Raw genomic sequence first — 27,521 nt, 5'->3', positions numbered from 1 at the left:
TCATTCTTATTTGTGCTGAATTATTTACTAAACTACTAAAATAGTATTTTTCTACCTAATCCAAATTCACTAAATAGGTTCTGACATTCCTCTCACAATTTGCCTCCTACTTTTCCATTTCTTCTGAGTTTCCTTCACTGCCTCTTCTTCCTCAATGTGTCATTTTATTAGCTATTACCTCAAAAAAAAAAATTTTTTTTTTGCCTTGCCTAAAACCACTTGAAGGAAAATGAATCGAATGCCACAAACTTATCTGTATCATCTCCATGTATAACAGCTCCACCACGATCCCCCAAAACCCAGGCTGTTCTTCAGAGTACAACCAAACACATCTCAACACATTTTTAAAATGTCTCTCAAATTTGTCATCTTTTTACATTCCTGCTGTATTGCATAGTCTCATTTCCTTTTGTCTGAGCTATCAATAAAATTGGCAGGACAAACAGTAGGCTATTTCAAATGCCATTCTATCCCTTGGCCAGAATATTTGTTTAATGCCTCCTCTTAGTTCACTGAAGATCTTTTAAGTAGAAAATTGACAAGATCTTTTAAGCACAAAATTTTTTAAAAATTCCTGTTTTTGCAGCCCTAGTCAGGGTACCCCTTTTGGCCATCCACTCTTAGCCAGATGAGCCAGTATTGCACCCTGGATCCTACCTCTTGTTTCTTTTCCTCCAGTTTTGGACTCTTTTCCTCCACTTTTGGATTATTTTCCTTGTTCCAATTCTGTGACTTTCCAGCCATTCAGCTCCATTGGTTTCCATTGCTGAATGGGTCTCAGGAGTTACATAGCAAGGATGGAGGAACATTAAGGACCCACTACAGTTTGCCTCAAATTAGAGTTATCTAAAATATAGTCAGATCTTTGACGCTTTCAGGATTCATATTCTGGTACCGTCTAGATTGCTTGGATTTGACTCCAGTTCTTCGAGCTGGGTGACCTTAGCTAAATTATTCAACTTCCTTCTGTAACTTAATTCAGGTAATAGTAGTATCTAACTCTTGAGCTAATGAGGGATTAAATAAAATGATTCTTGTAAAGCACATAGAAATGTGCCTGGCAGATAGTATGTGGTTAATAATGTTGGCTATCATTATTATATATGTTATAAGAGTTTCTATCTCATCTGTGCCTTAAGTTGTATTATCTAAAGCCTCCTTTAGTTATGCTAAACTAAACATGTACCAACCCAGGAAAGGTGCATGGAAAAGTGGTGAAAAGCTGTCTTATTAACAACAACAGTAACAATAATAATAATAAAACAATAACAATAACATATTAGCATTAAGCCAAAGCTTCATTTAAATTATCTCATGTAATACTCAGAAAAATTATATGTGACAAGTACTATTGTTACATCCATTTTACCGATAAGGAAAATAACTCCTATATAATTCTTCTTAAATTGTCCAGATAGTCTGCTTCTAAGAAGTTTCTCTGGAACATACTAGGCTAACATCTTTTTTTGACATATCTGCATGTGATCTCTGCTGTTGGTAGATTGCTTGGAGATTCCTGCTTCTTTTAGACAAGACCATGACACTCCCTCATTATGCAACCAGTAATAAAGTTTTTTTTTTATGTGATCTAAGTGGACTTCTATGACAGAATTTGTTGAAACCCCTAAGATGGCTTTTATTCTGTGCTTTGGGCAGTGGTAAATAGATGGGGTTCAAGAGTCTGGAGCACTCCTTCCCAATAAGAATGTATTTTCCTTACAGGATTGTTCTGCAAAGTCCATTATAAAGAATGATAGCTCACGCCGGGCATGGCGGCTCACACTTGTAATCCCAGCACTTTGGGAGGTCAAGGTGGGTGAATCACTTGAGGCCAGGAGTGCAAGACCATCGAAACCTTGTCTCAATTAAAAAATACAAAAATTAGCTGGGTGTGATGGTGCATGCTTGTAATCCCAGCTACACAGGAGGCTGAGGAATAAGGATCACTTGAACCTGAGAGGCGATGATTGCAGTGAGCTGAGATGGTGCCACCACGCTCCAGCCTGGGTGAAAGAGCAAGACTCTGTCTCAGAAAAAAAAAAAAAAAAAAAAAAAAAGAATGATACTTCAAATTTCCACATAGGCATGCAGGTCAGCCATCCTAATTAGGTCTATTCCATATTTACCTAGAAGAGAGGACAAGCACGGAACACTACTATTCCCAACTCAGGTGCCTCATCCCCTAATCAATAAGGTTTCTGCAAACATCCTCAAAATCAGTGGCTTCCAAAGTGGAATATATGCAAAAAACAATCCTTTTGGGAGTATAGGAAGGAATGTTACAACTTCTATTTAATTTATGTTTTAACCTAGGAAAATAAGCTTTACTAAAAAAGTGGATTTCAAAAAATGGACTGACATTGCACACTCACACAGTCTCCATGTCAGAAGGTCACGTTCTTACTCATATGTGGAAGTTAAAAAAGTTGATCCCACAGAAGTAAAAAGTACAACAGAGAATACTAGAGGCTGGGAAGGGTAGGCGGAAAGAGAGGACAGAGAGATTTGTTAAAGGAAACAAAATTACAGCTAGGTAAGAGTAAGTTCTAGTGTTCTACAGCACTTGTAGGATGACTATAGTTAATAATAGTTTAAAATAGCTAGAATGGGGATATTGAATGTTTGAAACACAAAGAAATTATAAATGTTTAAGATGATAGATAGGCTGATTACCCTGATCTGATCACTATACATTGTATAGACCACAACATCACTATGCACCCTGTAAATATGTACAATTATTATATGTCAGTTTTAAAAATTTAGAAAAAAAAGGGAGTCATAGGCTATGATTGGTACCCTGAGGAAATGCAAGTCAGCTGTGCCAGATTTACTGGCTCTTTCTCTTTGCAGTACTGTGCTAACAAGAACTTCAGAAAAATTAACATTCTTCCATTCTGTTTTTCAAAAGACACTCATGTTATGGAAGGAGCACGTTTGAATAAACTTTTTTTTTTTTTGAGATGGAGTCTCGCTCTGTCACCCAGGTTGGAATGCAGTGGCACGATCTCAGCTCACTGCAAGCTCCAGCTCCCGGGTTCATGCCATTCTCCTGCCTCAGCCTCCTGAGTAGCTGGGACTACAGGTGCCTGCCACCACACCCGGCTAATTTTTTGTATTTTTTTTTTTTTACAGGATTTCACTGTGTTAGCCAGGATGGTCTCAATCTCCTGACCTCATCATCCGCCCTTCTCAGCCTCCCAAAGTGCTGGGATTACAGGCATGAGCCACCGCACCTGGCCTGGATAAACTATTTTTTTAAAAAGTCTCATCTGTACAATTGAAAAGTTTGGAAACAGAGTTCTCTAAACTATAATTTTTCTAAATTACAAATTAGTTCCAAAACTAACTAAAAGGTCAAACAATGCATTTAATTAGTTCCCAAACTAATAGGAAGGTATTGTTTTGATTTTTTTTTTTAAAAAAGGGTTAAAAAACTGCTTAAACCATTGTTTTTGAACACATTCATTAAAATTATTAAAATATCATATGTCACTTTTTAACCAGCTTGTAAGAACACCTAATTGGTACCATTAAATTGAAATTTAATAATCCCTTTTCAACAAAAACTTTGCATAATTGCTAATACAGGTAAATAAAAAGAATAAGAAGTCAACAATGTGCTTTCTTCCATTTGGACCTTCATATCTTTGTGGTGTATCTCTTTTAGCTCTGCTGGCCAAAAAACACAAACCCCCCAAAACAAACAAAAAAACTATTAAAATAAGCTGAATTATTAGACTTGTAAACCACTCTTTCAAAAATAATTAAACCATGATTTTTAAAAGCAATGAAACATATTCACTGCAAAAATCTTAATATGATTATTAATATATTTAGTGAAAGTAAAAATAATTTATTTTCTAATAATATAAAAAGAATTATTTTAAAAGTACTTCTCATCTTTCTTAATTTCGAACAACTGGTATGATTTAAACACATATGCTATACCTAACACTGTGGAAAATGTTTATAATTTAGAGATAAATAACCAACATTTACGTAAGTATATTCATAACTTTTTCTGTTACTGATAGTACACACTATTTTGGAAAACAAGACCTTTGAGAAAGAGAAGAGAAAGGTGCATTCACATTTCCAGATTGCTTCAAATAATCTCCCTACAAGTTCCAGTCTCCCAGGAGGTACAGGCAAGTGTACTTGGGGCGTAAGTAGAACTATGACCTGCCTTTCCCACACTCCTGATCTTTTTCCTAAGTCAGGCAGGCAAGCATTGTAAGTGTGCAATGCTACACCTACAATGTCCCGAAGATGTTCATCTTCTATGTTATGAGTACTTTTGGCTGCTTTTGGGAGTTAAGTGTTATAATTTCTTCTTATTTCAATGTAGACTAACTCAATAAGAATCTTATTATTCTTAAAATAGCTCAAAATTAATGAATCTTAATGTAAAATTCCAAAAACAAAAAGAGCCTATCTTATCGTCTAACTATACAAATTAATAACCACACCTTACATTTAAACCTCAAAATTCTGTGGATACATTTAAAAATAACTAAATGCTATGATCTATTGTTTCTCATACTATAGTCTACAAGTATACTCTTGGAAATATTCTTAATTAAATAAAACTTCAAATTTTCTTTTATTTTGATGGTGTTGTAACACAGATTAAGAAAGATCCTTAAAACAGAGAATTGCCATCTACCTGAGTGCAAAAAGTTAGAATCTGTATTTGCAACCATATTAGGATTAAGCAATCATGAAAGACACCATTTATTTTTAATCCACTTGATCTCCAAGTTTAAACCAAAAGCTCTCAATGCAGTAAGCCTTTTTGTTTTTGTTGGCTGATGTTAAAAGGGTACATTATTCAAGAATTTTTAAAAAGTCATATTCAATTTATAAATTGAAAAGTTCAGCACAAATAATGGAATTAATGTGCATGACTGATCTGAAACCTGATAAATATGGCTTGACTACCTTATTGTTTGAATGAGCTATAAACACAAGGCAAGTTATGAGAAAACTGTTCCAGTCAAAAAAGCTGAGTTTATCTAAATAGAAAAATATAAACAAATATAAAGTGATTTTTCATGCTTTCAGAAAGCTTTTTCAACCTACAAATGTCTTATAAAATGGTATTGACAAATATTCAAGAAAGACCCCAATTTGTAGTCTATTTATTTTATGTATGGAACTCTTTAAGAAATATTTTCCTACTTACTCAAAGAACACCTTAGTTTTATTATGAGTTGAAAGATTTAGCAGAATTCACCAATATTTACATATTAAGCAATAATAAAAATAATCCTACACACAATGTATTTAGAAGAAACCAGCGAAAATTTACTACAGGCATAAAATGTCTGACCAAATTTCGTAAGTAATTATAAAATCATTTAACTCATTAAATTTATTTGTATTCATTTTAATAGGACTGTGGTTTATTATTGCTTCACAAAGGTTTTGTGTTGCCAGTTTCCATATCTGCAACTATTCTGAGCTGTTTTGAATTTCAATTATATTTTAAAATATTTTGTGCTGTCAAATCCAGTTGATTGCACCCAGGTTTCATATATATTTATACATATACACATACACATAGTCTATATAATATATATTCCATATATATTCAACATATATATGGCCCACATATATATTCAGTCTCTGAAGATCACATATTAATAAATTATCATCTACCTTTCAAATTCTTTCTCTACATGTGATTGAGCTATGAGAAGACTAAGTGACTACATACCACTGACAAAATAAAATTATAATATCAAAATAAAATCATACTATAACATGGTACCGCTTTCTGGAAAAAAAAACTACCTGTAATTTTCATAACAAGACCTTATGGAATTATTATTTTTTCAATAATATTTAGTATTTTTTACTACAGCTAAAATCTTAATAGCCTATATATGCAACTGGATCATTAAAAATTATGAATTCTGCCAGTATGGAGACATACCTGTTGACTTTATTAAGCCATAGCTTGTTGATAAAATGTTATTAATCAAATTTGTGGTGCTATTTTTTTGAGCATGCAAACCCAAATCAAAGAGGCCTTAGGAGAAAAGTATGGGAGAGGAGGGGACTTTAGGAGATGTAGATTATGCAATTTAATTCTTAGGCCCATGAAAAAAATCTACAAAATAAACCCTAAGTAATCAAAGTAGAAAATTACAGATTTAATTATTGCCCTCACATAAAATGAAAAATAATCTGTATGATACAACAAACAGAATAACTCTAAGTTTTATGAAAGATTTTTTAAAAAAGCAAATTCTCAAACTGACATAATCAAATATATATGGGCAAAAATATTTTTTCAAAATTTGTTCTTATTAAAATTATCATAAAAATAAGTATCCCTTACTGTTTTATAAAATTTAAAAGAAACTGCTCTGTTTCAAGATGTTGGCCTTAGGAATAAAATAACTTCTATTTGATTAAAAAAAAACTCTGTAAGTTTATGAGAATAATAATATACTTTAAAAAATGTTTTCTAAGTAAGAAGCAAATTAAATGGTGTATGTGTACACACACACACACACACACACACACACACACATATATACACATATACATAAAACCTCACACAGGATAAGTACCCTTTTATCTGAAATGCTTGGGACCAGAAGTGTTTCTGAGTTTGGATTTTTTCGGATTTGGGAATATTTGCATTATATATACTTACTGATTTAGTATCCAAAATTTGAAATGCTCCAATGTGCATTTCCTATGAGCATTATGTCAGTGCTCAAAACATTTCAGATTTTACAGCATGTCAGATTTCAGATTTTCAGATTAGGGATGCTCAACCTGTGTATGTATGCTTTCAGTATGTGTGTGTGTGTGCATCTATACTAAATGCTTAAGAGGATATTAAATGTTTAAAAGGATACCAGTTCTGGGCCAGGCATGGTGGCTCACACTTGTAATCCCAGCATTTTGGGAGGCCAAGTAGGGTGGATGACAAGGTCAGGAGTTGGAGACCAGCCTGGCCAACATAGTGAAACCCCATCTCTACTAAAAATACAAAAACTGGCCGGGCATGGTGGCACGTGCCTGTAGTCTCAGCTACTTGGGAGTCCGAGGCAGGAGAATTGCTTGAACCTGGGAGGCAGAGGTTGCAGCGAGTCGAGATCATGCCACTGCACTGCAGCCTGGGCGACAGAACAAGACTCTGTCTCAAAAAACAAACAAACAAAAAAGGATACCAGTTTTGTAATACATTATGATTCCACATGTCATTCTGAAGTATTCCACACATATTAATACCTTAGAAAATAACAAATTCATTTTTCCTTGAACTAAAGCACATTCACATGTACTATTGGTATTAAAAGGTAGTATTTCGCATGCATACGGTGCCACCTTGTGGCAGTTGTAAGTATTTGTGTATCTACATAAAATTATGGTTCGTAGTAAATAACTGCCATTTTTTTGACAAGTTATGTGTATAGGTTATTGAGTAAAAATCCTTAGCCTAAAATCCGTTGTTTTTTTTCAAAATAACCTTTGAAAAAGAACATTTTTCAGAATGTCTTCAGATGGATATAATTTAAAAGGAGACTAAGTCAGAAACCCTAGATTGTCTGCTAACTATACCACTGTCAAGATACTGAATCTTAGACAAACTGTATAGCCATTCTGGACCTCAGTTTCCATATCTTTAAGGTTGTTCAACTAATCATTAATTAAGTCACTTTCATCCTAAAATTTTATTTGATTTTAGCTTTAGAAAATTGTTTCTATTTTTAGCACCCTAATATGAAATAAAGGGCTGTTTATGACACACCTTATCTCTTTTACTAATATGAGTTTGTTTGGTTATGCATTCTGCTTGAATTTTCTTCAGAAAAAAGTCTTAATTTATTCTTCTCCCTGTCCAAATAGGCTTCCCCTAAATAATACACATTAAAAAGATTTCATTGAATTATAAAGAAAAGTAAGCTAAAGTAACTGAAAACAAGTTTTGAAACATTCTGTAAAGATAAGTGTGCATGTATTTGATAAGATGCGGTCAATGGCAAATCAAGTTCCCAAAAGTTAATGTGGAAGAAGTCCCTCCAAAGCTTTTAGAATCTTGGGTGTTACTTTGATAAATAAGAACTAGTACGAGTTCAGAGTTTGGGCAGCTCTTTCTACCATAATGTGGATCAAATACTACCCTGTATTGCAGATGTGGCACCTCAGATTTATCTGAACTACCGCTTCATTCTTCCATTATCAATCATCAACTCAGTCCTTGTTTCAAAATGTCTTTTCCTAAAGTATCTCTTCTTATTCAACCTCTCTGGCATCCATTTATTTCAGACACTCAACTTCCTAGCCCTGCAGGCTAAAATATCCATCACAGTATCTTGTTTTTTAGAGACTGGTCTAAGAACTTGCATCAGAATCACTTGGAATGCTTGTTAAAACATGTCATTCTCTATACCCCACACTGTAGACAAATACTGTCCAATAAAAATATACGAGTCACATACATAATTTTAAATGTCATGGTAATCACACTGAAAATAAACTAAAAAGAAGCCAGTGAAATCATTTTAATAATACATTTTATTTAACTCAATGCACGTAAAATATTATTTCAAGATGTAATCAATTAGAAAACATATTAACATAATACTTTATATCCATTAGTTTAGATGTCTTTGAAATCTGGTATTTTACACTTGCAGCATGTTACAATTTGGATCAGCATACTTCAGGTGCTTAAGTGTGGCCTGAACCAGTTCTGGGGAAGGTGGAATAAAAGCCAGGAATTTACAAAACACACAGGTAATTCTTCTACATGATCAAGTTTGAGGCCACTAACCTAGACTGTCCTGTACACAATCCATTCTACAACCATTACTGAATTAACAGTTGAAAAAAAAAATGCCCCTTTAATTATGTCAATCCTAAGAACCTAGAAAACCCTGGTACCTCCAATTCAATCAACACAGATAGGTATTCACAGTTCTCTAAAAGTGACCTCATTCATCCATCCAACCTACTCTTCAATTAGAAAATGTTTTGGATTCTTACATAAAGCTTTCCTAAGCAAATATTCATTCATTCAACAAATATTTGTTGAGAACCCACTAAATGCCATCATGGATCTTACAGGTGTTAAAAAAAATAAAATAAAAATGGAAGTCACAGTTTAGATATACATCAAGACCAACTGCCCATAACCACATAAACCAAAACTTAAGTCATCCTGATTTCCCTGAAATGCTCTAATCATAAATATAAAACATAAGCTTTACATTTTTGTTAGTATGATTCCGTGAAATTAAGCCAATCAACTGTAGACAAATCAACTTAAACAGCTGTTTGCCCCCCCCAACAAAATCTTAATGTATAAGGACCAATAATGGAAAAGCTCAAAATGCTTCCTCCTTTATCCTTATAAGCTGTGCTGTTACTGGTGAGTGCAAGCTTCTTACCACCCTTCCCACTTGATTTGAAGTCTCCTGGATTCTGATCTGTACTTTTTCTATGACAATAAACTTTTAGATTCATCCTAATTTTATTTTTGATACAGGAAAACAGATCAGGTATAACACAAACCATTACACAATTTTTTACAATAAAATAAATGCTCTGAAATAGCACTATGAGATGCTATGAAAATACTTCAGAGCGGTCCTTATACAGTCTGAAGGGCCAAGGAAAATGTCTTTAAGCAAAGTAACATTTAAGTTAAGAAAGGGTGTGAATATAATTAGGAATCTGAGCAGATAAAATGAAATTTCTAGGTAGAGAAGGAATATACATTATGGAAAGCACTAAGGTGGAAAAGAACATGGAGGGCCAAGTTACTGAAAGAAGCAGACAGATGAGGAAAGTAATCTGATAGGGGGCTTCCCAGGCAGGCAGAAACCAGATAAGGCCAAAATCATGAGCTTCCAATTTTCCTTTAAAAAAAAAGTATAAATATTTAAACCAAAGTAGACTACAAACTCCTCAAAAGACACAGACCATTCCTTCTAAACCTCATGTCTTATGTCTCCTCAGAGTACAGATATTTAGTACTTCCTCTGTACATAGAAAAATCGTAATTATGCCAGCCTTTTAATTTCTAGAATTTCCAGGTTATACTAACAATTATGTGTAGCTTCAGGTAACTTAAAAAGCACATTATCATGAAACTCAAGAAAACCTTTCCTAAAGTGCTGAGTTTTAACATAAAATTCCTTAGAAAGAGAGGCAGTTTTTATGTGGAAAAACATGGGCACCATGGTCTACCAGCGTGATGCCAAAATTCTAGCTCTACCCAAGCTCCCAGTGGAAGGGGTGAAGGACATCCAACTCCCTTGCTTCTTTACTCCTCACTTTCCCTGACATTGTTCTTCATATCAAAGATTGTGATTTATACACACACAGAGATTAAAGGATTTAAGGGAAAAAATTTTACTGGGTCAAGTCAACCTGTTACCTATCACACCCATGCCTTACTCTTCCAACTGATCGAAACATGATATACAACGCTGTACAGGCAGAATTCTAAGCTAGTTCCCCACATTCCTGGCCCCTAGAGAGCGCATCTACATAATCCCCTCCCCTGGAGTTTGGGTAGAACCTACAAATATGAGCAGATATCACTTCTGGGACTAGGTTCATCAAAAGGGAGATCTGACTGAGTCTGACTTAATCAGGTGAGCCTTTAAAAGGGGCTGGGGGCTCCCGAAAGCCACGGAGATGGGAAGCGTTAGAAGGCCTGTGAAAGGTCTAGCTGACATACAGCTGGCCTCTGGCCAACAGCTGGCGAGACAAAAAGGGACCTCAGTCCAACAACCACAACGAAATTCTGCCAGAGGGCTTAGAAGGACCCCAAACCTCAGATGAGATCCCACTTGCACACCCTTTGATTTCAACCTTGTGTGACTGAGCAAAGCCGTCAACTATGCCACGTCCAGACTTCTGACCTACAGGACTGAGAAAACGAATAGGTGTTTTGAAGCCACTGATTCGTGGTAATTCGTTATGCAGCAATAGAAAACTAACAACACTCAAGTATTTCTCATATAACGTCCGGCAGACATGAAAGTTTTTCAGGCGTCATTTTACAAATATCTTCCTAGCTGCTTTAAGAATAATTTTTTTTCAAACTTGACATGAACATTAATTGTGCAATATCTCCTTAATAATTCTCACCCTTTTCAATGAAAAGTCATTGAGCTTGGTGAGTCAAGATTCACTGAAATATTCTTCAATGTTGATGGGCCTCTTTGGTGAGGTGACCTTATTCCTGTCCTGCCCCCTAAGGGTGGGCAGGGTGGACAGAACGCAGCCTGGACTTCCGGACGCAGCCCCCTACCGCCTCGGACTCGCCTACCCCTCTGGCCTCTGAGGAGGGCCCTAAGCCCAGGAAAGACGTGGAAAAAGCGCAGTAAAAAGGATGCAGTTCTTCTCTTTAATCCCTAACCCAATTTCTCGGGAAAAGCCGCGTTCCCACACAGAAGGCGAACCCTGTAAAGCTGTGGCTTGGCTGCCGCGCACGCAGTCGCTTTACGAATTCCCAAAGCATCTAGCGGAAGTTTAGACCGTTCACTAGGGGTCACATGGGCCACTTCGCGAGCAGCTGGCGAACAGTTCCTTTCAGTTTGAAAGTATCTTTGAAACTCGGAAATTGTGCTCCTTGGTCTTTCAGTTCATAAGCCTAGAGAGTGGCTACTGAAATTGGAATCGTCATCTTCTTCCCTCGGCCCCAACTAGTAGACCACGACCAGAAGACATATCCTAACCTACACCTACCGTAGTTGTCACACACGGCACAGCGCCACCAGGTCCACCAACTGCGCCTGCGCGAACCGGCCGCTCCCGCGACATCACACGAAGGCTGAGAGAAAGGGCAGGTCCCCGCTGCGTGGGGCTGGGCTTAAAGGCTCGTCGCGCCTGCGCAAAGGACCTGACGACGTGCTGCGTCGTTACTTTTGAAACGCTTGGCGGGGAAGTGCTGTTGGAGCCGCTGTGGTTGCTGTCCGCGGAGTGGAAGCGCGTGCCTTTGTTTGTGTCCCTGGCCATGGCGCTGCAGCTCTCCCGGGAGCAGGGAATCACCCTGCGCGGGAGCGCCGAAATCGTGGCCGAGTTCTTCTGTAAGTTCTCGCGCAGGCCAATATATCGGGGGGAACGGAGTCGTGACGGCTCAGTAGACCCACAGCTCGGCCTCTGATACCAGAGAAGTAATCTGGGGAGAGGCGGCTGCAGGCGCTTTCTCCAGACGCGTTGCTAACGTGGAGCTGCAGGCCTGCGTGCTGCTGGGGCCTACCTCGCGGCGTAGCCTCTTCCGGAGCGTTTCTTCCTTTAAGTGCAGATCCGTCCCACCTCCCACCCCTTACTTTCCGATACAGGACACAGTGTGACTGGGGTGGGCCCCAGTGTATGCGTGTGTGTGTGTGTGTTTCTTTTTTTTTTTTTTTTAACTGCGAGAGCACCCTCACCCTCCCACTCAAAGTGATTATTGGGCATGAGGCTGGCAGTAGACAAGACTTTGGGAAACCTTGTTCTCGAACAGGCCAGCTGCACGTTCTAAAGGAACCTGGCAGGATTTGGGAGGGAAAGGGGAAGATAAAGGCTTGTCTGGAGCACAGTGACTATTCAGTCAGTTGCTAACTCGAATGCAACAGCCTATTTTGACATCCTCTAGCCTCATAATCTGAATTTGGACTTGGATTACAATGAGATGAAATTTGGCAATAATAAGTTGATACACTTTGGCTTTTTTTTTTTTTTTTGCCACATGAAAGCAATTATCTTTTTTACTTAGAAGCAAGACTTTTAAGGATTTTTAATGCCACTTTGTACCTACTCTGCTTTCAGCAAGATACACGTGTGTTCAGTCATTTATAGCTGTATAGCCTAATGAAAATATAGCAACATCTAAATATATTTTATTTTCCAGAGTTATGCAGTGATAATGAATTTTCTGTAACATTTCTTTTGCTTGCAGCATTCGGCATCAACAGCATTTTATATCAGCGTGGCATATATCCATCTGAAACCTTTACTCGAGTGCAGAAATACGGACTCACCTTGCTTGTAACTACTGATCTTGAGCTCATAAAATACCTAAATAATGTGGTGGAACAACTGAAAGGTATTTTAATCATTGGAAACAATTTGAGTCTTGCAGATTTTCTAGCGTCTTAAGCAGTCATTTTTCCGCTCTGCACATAGAAGTGTACTGACATCTCAAATATATTTTCAATTGAGAGGAAGAAAATAATATATAAAATGGAAGAAATACACTCTTCCCCCACTACATTGTGAGTGGGCTGAATATTTCGATGTTAGAAATCTGATATGGCTAAAAAAATAGTCTTCATCAACTCCCTTAGAAGTGGCTTTTGCAGTAAATGTGGCCAAATGGAACAGGTTGGAATTTTACATAATTATAATGGTGTTCACTATCTGAGACAATATACACTACATATTCTCAATATAATGTATTAATTTTCTGTAACTAATTAATTTTCTATAGTCTAGTGTTATCATTACATTAAGATCAAGGAAATTGGATTCAACCAGAGAACTAAACTTCAAAAAGAGAAAAGATATAATAACAGAATACTCACAGTTTTTTTGTTTGTTTGTTTTTCACGTACTTCTATTTGTCGTTTTCAAAAATTCTGCCAATGATTCAGTAAGCCTTTTCTGTGTGAACACTCGTTTTTCTTTAGCTGAAGACATTGATTCACCTGTTGGGTGAATACTTGTTCTTCATCGATTTCTTTTTCCTTTATAGAATTCCTGTTAGTTTTTCTTTCATGTTACCCTCCACTTAGGATTCTCATTTCTAATTGTTCAAGTGTTTCTCCCATTTGATCTTCTAAAATTTTAAAAAGTACTACAGCGGCCATCTTTTTTTTAATTTAGAAATTATTTCTTTTGTTGTTGACCAGAAATGTGTCTTTTTTACCGTTTTTATTGTATTTTTACTAACCCATTTTTAATATGCCCTTCCAATGATGGGGATGTAAACTTTTTTAGCTTGGTAACTCTCTTTCAAGCTATACTATCCTCTAGATAAACTGTTAACATTGCCTTGCCATTTATGTGTACAGGAGGGGAATCCCACAACAACCTGTGGATGTCAGGTCTCAAATTAACAGGCAAGGGAAGATAGCCCTGTTGACATTTTGGCCTGGGTATTTCTTTGGTGTGGGTGCTTTTCTGTGCTTTGGTGTGGGTGCTTTTCTATGTGTTATAGAATGTTTACCAACAACTATGGCCTTTACTCACCAAATGCCAGTAACAAACCCCCTTGCTCTGACAACCAGAAATGCCTCCATGTATTATATTGCCAGATGTGCCCTAGGGGACAAAACTGCCCTTGGTTGAGAACTTCTGCTATAGTAGATTGGTATTGTCAAAATAGCAAGATGAGACCTCTTTTGGTGTGGGAATAGACCTCTGTTCTCAAGTGTACACAGGAAAGACACTGATAAGAGTGTCCACCTCTCCCAGAGTTGCATCCAAAATTGGGGGTCAGGAATAAATCATCTATAGTGATTCATAGGGCTGTACTCAGGTCGTTTGGCCTGGAACCTCTAGACAACTATGGTTGTGTGTTTTTATCTTAATTTGCTGGAGAAGCAAGCATTGCCTAAGCCAATGGTTTTTAGGTTGTCTCCTTTGAGACTGCGTTAATGACATTTCACCTTATTTGTGTCTAGACCTTCCTATTTAACTTCTCCCTTTTATTTTAGTTAAAGTGGAAAAATTGCTCTTCCCTAGAGGCAAGTTGTTCTGTTTGTTTTTTGTTTGGAGTCTCACTCTGGCACCCAGGCTGGAGTGCAGTGGCGTGATCTCCGCTCACTGCAACCTCTGCCCCCGCACCACAGCCTCCCGAGTAGCTGAGATTATAAGCACCTGCCACCGTGCCTGGCTAATTTTTATATTTTTACTAGAGACAGGGTTTCACCATCTTGGCCAGGCTGGTGTCGAACTCCTGACCTCGTGATCTACCCACCTCTGCCTCCCAAAGTGCTGGGATTACAGGCATGAGTGGCTGCTCATGTTTTGTTTTGCTGGCCAATTGTTTTGTTTTGAATGTAATTTCCTCTAGCCTTTTTCAGGGTCTTTATCCTGTTCTCTCTCATATTTTCTGCTTCTGTGTTTTGATTTTAATTATCCACATTGGTTTCATCTCTCCAGTTTTAAAGGAAGAGCAAATTACCACCCAGTCTCCTCCTTTTCAGAGTGAAACTAATAAAAAGTTGTTGATAAATGCCAGGGATCACAAGGCCCACAGGCCACTTCCAACAAGTGGCCTGTTTTTGCACTGCCCACAAGCTAAGAGTGTTTTTACACTTACAGGTTTGTTTAAAAATAAGCAACAGAGATCTTGGTGGCCAATAAGCCTAAAATATTTAGTAATTACTCTGTTTCTTTACAAAAACTTCGCTGACTCCTGAATATGCTGTTTCAATTTCCAAGATTACTTCAAGGCTCAATCTGAGCCCCCGTTCTGTGTTTATAATTTCTCTATAGGTGATCTCTGACCTGTGTATAGCTTCACTAACAACCTCTGTGTAGTCAACTGACAAACTTACATCTATCCCAAGCCTCTTTCTCCAGACTCATATATCCAGCAGCTATATCTTTATGTAGCTATCCCAGAGACAATGTACACTCAAGCATACTAAAAACTAAATTTAGGATCATCTCCAAGACTGATACTCTTTAATTTTCTTTTTTTCTCTCAATGAATGACTAAACCGTCCAGCCAGAAATAAAAGAAACTTGGAAGCTGTCCCTGAATCATGCTTCTTCCTTACTATCGTGACTAAACCCAATACGTTTTAACCATGAAATCTCTTAAATCTACCTACTGCTCCATATCTACCAGTTTATCCTCCTGCAAGCTTTCATTAACTCTTGCATGAATTACTGATTAACTAACTAGTGTCTCTAGATCCCCTCTTTAACATCTCCAGTCCACTTTCCGTATCACAGCTACAATGATAGTTTTGAAATACAAGTCTAATTGCTTTACATCCTGTTCACACACAGTAATGACTTCCCTGGTCTTGAAGTGTATATTTTTTTAATTTGATCCACCAGGCTTTGTGTGGTCTGGCTCCTGTTAATCTTGAAAGGATTACTTTGTTTTATTTTGTTTGTTTGTTTGTTTCTTGATTGCACTTGTAGTGGGCTGCTTCCAGCCCTCTATATGCTCTTCCCTTGGGAGTATTTGAGGCCTGTATCTTCTTTCCTATCCTTTTGCATATTTAATGCTGTTTATCCCTAGAGCTAAACTCAGACCTTTTCTGACCTCCCTGAGTGGCTCAAATCTTCCTTTTTTTATGCTCTCATTGCATCTTACATCTTTCTTTCATAGCAGCCATTACAGTGATAATTTCTCATTTATTGGTGTGATGAGTAGATTAATGCCCATCTCCTATGCTTTTGTCTTGGATTAGGATGAAACTACCACATGTTCAGTATTCTGTCCTCAGCACCAATTACTGTACCTGATACAGATACTGAGAATTTGAAAACAGAAGTTAGATTATTGATGGTGCAAATTTTCTTGCACATAGGAGGGGGTCCCAGATAGCAGTGGTAGGAATTTGCTGAGGATAGGGAGTGGGACCCGAGAAGAGAGCTACTTTATGATGCAGTGGACCAAGAAAGATGCCTTCCTTTTTATGTGTTGCAGATTGGTTATACAAGTGTTCAGTTCAGAAACTGGTTGTAGTTATCTCAAATATTGAAAGTGGTGAGGTCCTGGAAAGATGGCAGTTTGATATTGAGTGTGACAAGACTGCAAAAGATGACAGGTAAATAGGAATTACATTATTTCTACTTTGATGTATTTTTTTCAAAACTTGTTTTTATTACTAATTGAGTTCTAATTATATTGAACTAGTTTTATATAAAATATAGTTTGTTTCTAATTTATTTTTCTAAGATATCCTCAGTCACCTATGGAAAAGAATTGTGCTCAGTTTAGCATATCATTGATTTGTATATATAATATAATTTTAACATAATTGCCTTTAGTCTAAATCAGTAGTTTTCAAACAGTATTTATGGTGATATATACAAAACTACACATGATATACTAGATGAACCATTTAATGAATTGTTCTAAGATATTTTTAACTATAAGGAATGATATTAGACTCACACAATTTAAGATGTAGCTCTGCTGTACTTCATTTAATGCCATCTACTTCCTAAGACACTTCATAAATTTCTGAAGGTTCCAGACTCCCTGGAAGAGAAATGCATTGTCCTAGGCATGCTTTTCTATAAACTGAGAACCATTTCTTATAGTGAAATGTAGTTTGCTTCTGAAGGCTTTGGTGTATTTTAGGAAATTTTTAGCTTATAAAATAATTTGATATACAATTTAATGTTTTATTTGAGAAAATAGGAAATTAGACATTTAGGCATTACTAAAAATGCCGAAATGATTATACCAATAAATATTTTAGATATCACTTATTTTTATTTCAAGAGATGCTGAAGTTTCCCGAACTTGAAGTGATTGGCAAATTTTCTAGTCATCTGATACTAAATGACCTGACACTAAGACCAGCTCTAAAAGATGACTGGCAGGATAAATGAAGTAATAAGGATGAATGTTGTGCCTACTAGGTTGTAGGTCCGAAGGATACTTTCACTCACATTTTTTACAGACCTCCTTTCTCAAATAAGCCCTGCTTATTTGATGTTGAGAGCATTTAATCAGATAAATAATCTAACCACTATGTTTGAAATAATTAGTTAAGACCTGAAATGAATTAATTGATTTGATTTTTTTTTGACAGTGCACCCAGAGAAAAGTCTCAGAAAGCTATCCAGGATGAAATCCGTTCAGTGATCAGACAGATCACAGCTACAGTGACATTTCTGCCACTGTTGGAAGTTTCTTGTAAGTATTATACAACTTCTTGTTGAATTAAATTGATTGGCAGAAAGACTAAGCTACTGCCGTAATCACCCCTTTATTAAATTTTGTCTTATTTATCAGATTTATGTAATATAAATTGAAGGGAAAACGTTATCATGCAAAAGTAATGTATCGTCGTCTCCCTTTCCACAGGGAGACCCACAGTGAATACCTGAAACCATGGATAGTATGAACCCTATATAATGTTTTTTTCTTATGCATACATACCTATGATAAAATTTAATATGTAAATTAAGCATAGTAAGAGTTAATAATAAACTGGAACAATTATAACAATATGCTGGCATCACTATTCTTGCGCTTTGGGACCATTATTAAATAAGATAAGGGTTACTTGAACACAATCACTAAATTGCACGGAAGTTAGATACAATATTTTCTTTACTGAAATAAATGTTCATTGAGCAAAATAAATTAACTAGTGATTGGAGACCAAGCCAAATGACCTTTTCCAGCAGTGAGTGGTTCAAAATAGAAGAGAGGCAGCAAGATTAGTTTTACTTTTAGAAAATAATGTACTTCAATGATCTTATCCCCAATTTAGGTTCATTTGATCTGCTGATTTATACAGACAAAGATTTGGTTGTACCTGAAAAATGGGAAGAGTCGGGACCACAGTTTATTACCAATTCTGAGGAAGTCCGCCTTCGTTCATTTACTACTACAATCCACAAAGTAAATAGCATGGTGGCCTACAAAATTCCTGTCAATGACTGAGGATGACATGAGGAAAATAATGTAATTGTAATTTTGAAATGTGGTTTTCCTGAAATCAAGTCATCTATAGTTGATATGTTTTATTTCATTGGTTAATTTTTACATGGAGAAAACCAAAATGATACTTACTGAACTGTGTGTAATTGTTCCTTTTATTTTTTTGGTACCTATTTGACTTACCATGGAGTTAACATCATGAATTTATTGCACATTGTTCAAAAGGAACCAGGAGGTTTTTTTGTCAACATTGTGATGTATATTCCTTTGAAGATAGTAACTGTAGATGGAAAAACTTGTGCTATAAAGCTAGATGCTTTCCTAAACCAGATGTTTTGGTCAAGTAGCTTCACTCAGTTTAGGTAGGGAGATATTTAAGTATAAAATACAACAAAGGAAGTCTAAATATTCAGAATATTTGTTAAGGTCCTGAAAGTAACTCATAATCTATAAACAATGAAATATTGCTGTGTAGCTCCTTTTGACCTTCATTTCATGTATAGTTTTCCCTATTGAATCAGTTTCCAATTATTTGACTTTAATTTATGTAACTTGAACCTATGAAGCAATGGATATTTGTACTGTTTAATGTTCTGTGATACAGAACTCTTAAAAATGTTTTTTCATGTGTTTTATAAAATCAAGTTTTAAGTGAAAGTGAGGAAATAAAGTTAAGTTTGTTTTAAATTTGTCTTAAAACATTTTGATACTGGTTTGGTGTTGATATAGTTAAATGGTAATTAGAATTGATTCAGCATAGCTAATGAATTCTTGTTCCTACGAAGTTATAGAACTTAAGGGTCCAAAGTTGAGTGAGTCTTGAGGTGTCTTCAATCTAATGGATAAACTTTGATCACATCCTGTTCATCTCATAGCAATAGACTTAAGGCTATTACTTCATCATTGTGAAAGGATAAATGTCCTTTGGAATTAGTCCAACAATTCCAGTTGAACAAGTGTTGATTTTAGTACTTTACTATACTCTTAGCCTTATTGTCAGCCTACTTTTCCTTATATATTTAAATACTATGCTTATTCCTGTGCTTTCATTAATACCCTCATCTGGTACATGCTTTCTATCCAGTTCTCTCACCTGTTTTTCCAAGGTCAGTTTAAGGCAGATTTGTAAAGTCTTCTCTAATCTCTAATCTAAATCTGACCTCATTTTGTAAAAATTCAGTTTATTAATGCTTATTATTAGACACTCTAAGTTCTTTATGTGTATTAACTTATTTAACCTTCACTATTTTTAAGTAATTGCACATAGTCTGAATCTGTTCATTCAGAAATTACATATTGAGCAAATACTGTGGATCAATGGCAGTTTCTGGGTTCTCAGTGACAAATTTGTAGACTCTTCATATCTTTATGGAATAAGTGGACCACTGGTGTTACCAAGCTAGATGATTTCAAGAAAAGTGGCAATTAAATGCTTCATTTGTATTTTAACTATTTGAGAAGTCAGACTAAATTCTGTGAAATCACTTTCTTTCCCCCCAAGATGGAGTCTTATTCTGTCGCCCAGGCTGGAGTACAGTGGCGCAGCTCAGCTCACTACAGCCTCCGCCTCCCGGATTCCAGCCATTCTTCCGTCTCAGCCTCCTGAGTAGCTGGGATTACAGGCACGTGCCACCACACCTGGCTAATTTTTATATTTTTAGTAGAGAGGGGGTTTCACCATGTTGGCCAGGCTAGTCTTGAACTCCTGACCTCATGATCTGCCCGCCTTGACCTCACAAAGCATTGGGATTACAGGCGTGAGCCACTGCGCCCGGCTGAAATCACATTTTTAAAGGTTGTGTGTATACTCTGGTCATTTCAACTCAGCTACCATTATTAACAGGATTAAATTCTTATATTTTTGTATCATTTGCATGCTACTATTTACTCTGAGGTTTCTGGAGAGCTAGTCATGATGAGTCATTTTACCCCTTACAGATTATATAATCAATTAAGAAATACACATTTTGGGCTGGGCGCAGTGGCTCGCGCCTGTAATCCCAGCACTTTGGGAGGCCGAGGCAGGTGGATCACGAGATCAGGAGTTTGAGACCAGCCTGGCCAAGATGGTCAAACCCCGTCTCTACTAAAAATACAAAAATTAGCTGGGCGTGGTGGCGGGCGCATCTCAGCTACTTGGGAGGCTGAGGCAGGAGAAATCGCTTGAACCCATGAGGTGGAGGTTGCAGTGAGCCAAGACCGTGCCACTGTACTCTAGCCTGGGCGACAGAGCAAGGCTCCATCTCAAAAAATAATAAATAAAAAAGAAATACACATTTTGGAGCTGAGTGGGAGCCAAACTATGAGCTTTACTGAGGTGAAGCTAGACTGGAAAAGCTTTGCCCTGTAGCTCCAAGTGGACTGTCCCATCCTCTTTCTAGACCTTGAGGCTTACCTCAGGAGGATGATGTTTAAATCAACAGCTGAAAGACTTGTGAGTGGTTTCTACACCATGTTAAAGAGAAGATTCTAAGACAGCATGATGGGCCTCTAGGCCTGGCCTGGACTCTGGCTCAGTGTTGCTTACCATATGTAGAGGGATGAACAGAGGTTAAGCCCATCAAGGTCTGAAGTAGAGCCCAGGAGGAACTGAACTGTATCTGGCTTTCAGGATCCTTTTCCCAGTGTCATCAATCAGAGAAGTCAAACCCCTGTGAGAATGCTTGTGCAGAGGTATAACAGTCTCATGTATTGGTTGGCTTTTGCTGCACCTTTCTCATTCTGTTGGAGGGACATTGGTTAGTCAGGACTCTGAAGGCCAGCTTTTTCACACTGACCAAAGCAAGTGAAGGCCAAGCCTAACTTTAATGGGACCAGAAAGTATACTCCTCCCATGGAGGTGGTGGGAATGGCACCGAGAAGTTTGATAACAGTTATCTAATGGACTAGAGGTTGGCAAACTTTCTGTAAATGGCCAGGTAGTAAATAGTTCTGCTTTTGAAGGCATATGGTCTCTTGCACCTACTCGAGCTGAAAGCAGCCATAGACAATACATAAATGAATGAGCGTGAGTGTGTTCCAATAAGAAAAAAACATGGCTGTTTGCTTCGGCCCCAGGGTTGTAGCTTACCAGTCCTGTAACAGATCACAGTTTGCTCTTTTGGTCACAAATACTTGAACCCCTCCCTAGTTCAGAGCATTTGATACCGTAATATTTAAAGCTCACTTGTAAAACATCGTTTGTTGCCTCCATCCATAGTATCTCAAACAGAATGTCTCTCCCAAATATACCTAAATTCCATATTCTCTGAAGCACAACTAGCTATTTTCTTGACATACTTCCTAACACACCCCACAGTTCACAATTTGATCTGAAAACTTGTTAAGGGAGGTTCTTTGGCATGTGATGCCATAAAAAGAGAGGTATGGGCTCTCCTTTAAAAAAGAGACCCTTTTTATGAGACTCACAATAGGATAAAGAGCCCATGCCTATTTTTAATCATTTTTTCACTATATAGACATGCATGCTGAAAAATGTTTTTATTAGTATAGTGCTAATTATACTAATAAAAGCTAACTAATGTTTCTTCTGTTCATTAACTTCCTATATATTTTAGCATATAGATTCAAAGATTATTAACACAATAAGGTAGATAACTTCATAGACCATTTCTTCATCTTGTTTTCATTTAGTATGTAAAATTTATCTAAAATTTACATGAAAGATCAGAATAGCTATGTAATGCTACTTTGTAACTCTTATATTTTCCACCAGATGTCACTAATGCTGTAATATTCAAATTAAGATGACTTTCTTTTGGTTCTAAAGGCTATAAGCTTATTGGAAAAGCAAGGTTACTCAGCATTGGAATTCCTGGCAACAAATATATAAATACATTAGGGGAATAAACACTTAGCATTTATTATTTACTAGTCACTTCACATGAATTTTTATTTAATTCTCATGCTTTTGTGCACAAGTAAAACTGGGGGTCAATGGGCATGCAAATTGTGTCGTGGTTTTTGAAGTTTAGTGGTCTCTTCTATCCCTGGCCAAGGAAGTATGCAAATTGTATTGTGGTTTTTGAAGTTTAGGTGATCTCTTCCTTCTATCCCTAGCCAAGGAAGTTCATCCTGACTCCCCAACAAGCATATCAAAAGGAGTGTTTCGTCACCTTTTTCCTCTTACCCTTTACATCCTTTTAGCAATAAAGTGTTCAGAACAAACTGGTTTTCCTTTACTGTGCTTTGCAAAACTTATTCATGTTTTATTGGGTGACTTTGTATTTACACTTTCCTCAGATAGTCTGTTGTCAGATGACTTTGACCAATGATTGGGAGGAACCAAATACAGAGGATTTTATCCTATGCCTAATCTATATTGTCTACAGAGTAAATCAGGTATGAATTTGTGAACAGTAATGAAACAATTTTCCAACTAATCAGAAGAATTGTTTGTTAAGTAACCTTAATTACTCAGTTTTTGGTGAATTGTTTGCGGCTTAACTTGTAAATAATTTCTTATTCTTTTTTTAAATGTATGAAATATTTCTAGTTATTTTGTTCAATGTGACTGATAAAAGTTTATATTGGAATAGCTGTGAAATGGAAACTGTCTACTCAATTTTAAATTTTATTAGTTATATATTTTTAAAAATAGATCATTTAGAGATCTTTCCATTCTTCATAATTATGACTTTTAAAGCCAGCAGTATTCACTGAGGCTAAAAAAAAAAAAAAAAAAAAAAAAACGTAGTTGGGCAAGCTACTTAATCTTCATTAGAGTTGACAATTCTGTTCCAATCTGGCAAAAACATTGTAGCCCTAGCAACAAGACTATTAGAAAAGGCCTAGAGTGAAAAATGTCAGAGTTGACCCTCTGATTACACAAGTTGGTTTATGTTACCATGTCACCTATTTTTGTCCTCCACCATGTGATCTATTTTTATACCAGAGAAACATAATATAGTTACATTTACTTGTACAAAGCCCATTTCATCTACATTTATCTGCACCATTTTGCTATGCAAGCTTGTTTGCACAAAGGAACTTACATGAGATCAAAATCTTATTTTCTTGGAATTTTATCTGTGTGGAAAAAGGCATCCCAAATATAAGCTGGACCACCCATAGTCCATTTCCTTGCAAGGGAAAGATTCCAAACACTTTAAAAAATTTTCTAGATATGGACATATCTAGTGGATGCCTAGACATGGATATGAATTTCTTTCTGAAATGGCAGTCTCACTGACCAAGTACAGATGCTAGTGGTTTTAAAGATTGGGTCTGTGATGTGCAAAATATTTCATATCTAACATGCAGTTATTGGATCACTGTGTTCACACTCATAAGAGTCAGTACAGCTCTTTAAAAACAGGCTGTAAAGCTTACAGCCTCCAAGTCTAGGAAAGGAAATTCATGGGTATTGATCATCAACTGTGTGCCAGGCACCACTGAAGTGCTTTACATCTGTTCAGCTGACTCCTAAATGAATGGAGGTTGGGGTTAGTGGGGAAATGGAAGACTTGGGCCACAAGCTGTGGTCTTAGAAACTGATGATGGGACATGGGGAGAGCCATGAGATAAAGGAAATTAAGTCTGAGTTCCAAATGAGGAGTCCTCTGGAGCAAGGAACAGCCCCCAAATCTCAATTTAAGGCTGTGAGGGAGAAGAGGGTGGGGAGAGAAGGACTGCATCCAAAATGGAAGTTCTACAACTCCGCTGGTGCCTCTATTGCCCCAGAGGAGACCCATAAAGCAAAACCATGAAGAAACACTGGGGAGTCCGAATCCTTTATAGAACATCTTTAGCTCAGTTTGTGGGCAGGGAGGGGATCAGTCTTCAAATTCATTCATTACATGCATTCTCTCAATCCTTGCAACAACCCTGTGAGAATTGATATCCCCACTTTATAGATTTAAGAACTAAGATTCCGGAAGGTTAAGTAATTTGCCCAACTGCAAACATCCAGAATCCATGTGCTGGCCCAATTCCCAAACCAATAGGAACCAAATCCTTTTATTATATCTTGTTTCCTCTCAGAGTCTAGGGGACAGAGGAGGGTTCTCCTGCTCCAGACTTAGCTACAAAAAGACTAGAATACCGTGTGAATCTCACTCCAAATTGAGGAAGTAAGAACTTGTAGTCAAAATATTTGAATATTGCATTAACTTTTCATAATACTGCCATTAAATGTTCACACAGGGCATTTTGCTTTAAAACAGGAGCATTCATTTTCTTTCCAGCAACATTTCTTCTCTAATTCTTTCACTTGTTTTTGTAACCAAAGGTGTGTTGGAATTTGTGTTTAACATGTAATCCTGATCCTTCTACTTTGTGAGTTTTAACCAACTTGAGACATAGATGCAGGAAACAGAAGAAGATTGAAATTTATTATATGTATTATTACCCAAATTACAGCACTCTATAGTAAAGCTGGATTGGAGAATGAGCCTTACACTTAAGTCAGAAATAGGGTTTGCTACTCCTTCTTAAGTGAACCAAGCAGCCTGTGTAGTCACAGGTGGAAGGGCCAGACAACTTCATTCTTCCTTCTCCAGCCCAACTCCAACCTAGGAGGAAGCCTTGCATGCTGAATTGCCAAGGGCAAAATTAGAAAGCACTGTACTCGAGCTGCTACAAGCCATGGAAAAATTTCTTCTTTGCTGCTTGGGATGGGCTGAGAGAAAAAGTGGAGAGAGGGCCCCAGAACGTTACTCCAGTGCTGTTTTCTGTCATCAGGATTGGAACAGAAACCCTAAGAGTGGAGTAACAAGCATCCCTCCTGCTATTTGCCAGCTTTTTCATCTCTTGGTATATTACAGTGTGTGTTCCACTGGCATTATGCAAGTTGATTTTAGGTAGCATGATGACAGGCATTTTTTAAAAAAGTTTTAGTAATAATATATATGTTGTAATCAGAAAAATATGTAACATTGTTTATCATGAGTAAAAAATTGAGCGAAAGATTTTAAAAGTATACACAATATTTAAGGAAAAATATTATATCAGTATTCGTGTGAGTGATATGCAGACACGAAGGCCACATACATATGAAGGAAGGCTGGGAAACAATGTCATAACCCACTGGACTTAAGCAACTTGGAAGTAAGCCAGGGTGGGCTGTTCCTCTCAGCAGGGAAGTTGCTTGCTCACAGGGCCGTCATGTTCTCACTTTCCTAAACCCTCCTTCTTTCCACACTAATTCCCTCCAGAGCTGCCAATGGGCATTTCGCTTTTTGCCGACAAAAGTCTCTAGCAACATGAGTCAGACAGAACTGCATGCAGCACCCTAAGCAGAAAATGTATTCCCCATTCTATTTCCTATTACTGATTATGCTCAGTCATGTTGTCCAGAATGAATGAATGTATTCATTTTATATTCATGTATACATTCATGAATGTATTCATTTTATATTCATGTATACATTCATGAATGTATTCATGAAATGAATGCCAAGACCAGATCAACAACATAAAAATATTCTAAAGTTGAACAATATGAAACTCTTCTCATTTTTTAACCCTCCAAACTAAATTCCCTTGCAAATGAAAAGCCCATAGAAATTAAGGTCAAATTCCTTCATTCCCAATTCTATACAATTGGCTCATTCTCAGCCAGAGGGTCTTACACTGATCTCTGGGTTCCTATAAGTTCAGCTGTAACCTGGGCCGTCTTTCATAGGATTGGTTACAGCTTCTTCAGTCTTTTCAAAATTAATTCAAATTTCTAAGTAGTTCAGCTCTCCAAGGGGTAACTAATCACAAAAGAAACTGTGGCTCCACTACGTAAGTTATTACAAGCAAAATTATGGTCCCCAAATTAAGTGAATGGTGTAATCTTTTTTGACACGGTTGTCGCCACCCAAAGAGCATGGCAGATAACTTAATGGTACCTGTGTTGTAGACAGAAGGACCTGAAAACAGCTGGGTTTCTGTTCCAGGGAGGGCCAGTCAGCGGTGCCAGTGTCAAGAGTTCACAGGCTGTAAATCTATATACACTGAGCAGAAACTGCCCATCAACAATTATGCTTCCACATGTTTAATGTGTGTGTGTGTATGTGTGTGTGTGTGGTGGTGGTGGTGGTAGGTGTAGTGGCAATGCTTCTGGCAAACTCCCCATGTATATTACCTACTTTCTCAGTGAATGACATTTGAGACATTATTCCTTCTTAGAAAATTTAGATGTTCTGATTTCTTCATGTCTTGCATTTCATGCTTTTAGCACTTCAGTGCAAGACTGTGATTAGTCTAGATTAAACCTCTATTCCCAAATATCTTCAGGTGCGTTCTCTCTAGGAGCGTGAAGTCTCTCCTTTGTGGAAACATGAGGAATGGAGTAGTGACCATCACTCTACTCCCTTAGCACTATTTTAACTTAATAATATATCATATTGTATTTATTCAGATAATAGTAATTGTCACCACTATTCCATAGGCTTTTCATTCCTACCTGGGCAGGTCAGGTTGGTCCCAGCTGACCAATAGTTAACCATAGTCAAAATTAAAAAAAAAAAAAAAAGAAGTTAAAACTCAAGGATCACAGAAAGAGCCAGGGAGTCAAGCTTACTCTTCTCAAGAAATAAGAGAATGATGTCAAAGTTTAGCAAAGCTTTAAGGAGATTCTAGATCTGATGGACTGAAATAGTCAAAAGTTAGTATTCCAAAGAATTAGGCCCCTGTAAAGACAGAACACAGTAAATTGAAAGAAGACCCCAGAAACCCTGAACTTCAGGGCAGGTACTTTTTCTGTTGCCCTTTAATTTCTTCCTGTCTCAATTGGACCTAACCATGAGTATGAGGAGAGTGACTGCAGCTGGGGAAAGAAATAGTGCCAAGAGCTGCAGCTGCAGAAAGTTTTGTTTTCATTTTTTTAACTTTTATAGTGTAAAATTAATATACTCATAAGTTAATAAAATCAAACAGTACAGAATGGTACCAAATGAAGAGTAAATTATCCACCTGTCTTCAT

At 37.0% G+C, this 27,521-nt stretch overlaps 1 protein-coding gene and 1 long non-coding RNA gene across 2 annotated transcripts in view; one reads left to right on the top strand and one right to left on the bottom strand.

The window, feature by feature from the left end:
* Positions 1-11,388, bottom strand: part of LOC134809807 (uncharacterized) — a 509,671-nt gene extending 498,283 nt beyond the window's left edge. Inside the window, exon 1 of the long non-coding RNA XR_010156343.1 lies at positions 11,309-11,388. This is a non-coding gene — a long non-coding RNA (uncharacterized LOC134809807). The remainder of the gene's footprint in view (positions 1-11,308) is intronic.
* MAD2L1 (mitotic arrest deficient 2 like 1) lies at positions 7,286-19,297 on the top strand. The gene is made up of 5 exons (XM_003310460.7): positions 7,286-12,068; positions 12,923-13,069; positions 16,637-16,757; positions 17,754-17,857; positions 18,441-19,297. Exons 1-5 carry the CDS (start codon positions 11,996-11,998, stop codon positions 18,611-18,613), a joined length of 618 nt encoding a protein of 205 aa, XP_003310508.1. The 5' UTR covers positions 7,286-11,995; the 3' UTR covers positions 18,614-19,297.
* The last annotated feature ends 8,224 nt before the right edge of the window (positions 19,298-27,521 follow it).

This window comes from Pan troglodytes, chromosome 3 (assembly GCF_028858775.2).
Source record: "Pan troglodytes isolate AG18354 chromosome 3, NHGRI_mPanTro3-v2.0_pri, whole genome shotgun sequence".
Lineage (NCBI taxonomy): Eukaryota > Metazoa > Chordata > Mammalia > Primates > Hominidae > Pan > Pan troglodytes.
Note: the sequence above shows the minus strand (reverse complement) of the source record. Positions and strands in the feature narration are given on the sequence as shown.

Bases quoted from the DNA above. Each gene is read 5' to 3' on its own strand.
- MAD2L1 (XM_003310460.7), top strand. From the start codon at position 11,996: ATGGCGCTGCAGCTCTCCCGGGAGCAGGGAATCACCCTGCGCGGGAGC. The intron at 16,758-17,753 runs GTAAATAGGAAT...TTTTTTTGACAG, and splicing joins AAGACTGCAAAAGATGACAG to TGCACCCAGAGAAAAGTCTC. The intron at 17,858-18,440 runs GTAAGTATTATA...TCCCCAATTTAG, and splicing joins GCCACTGTTGGAAGTTTCTT to GTTCATTTGATCTGCTGATT.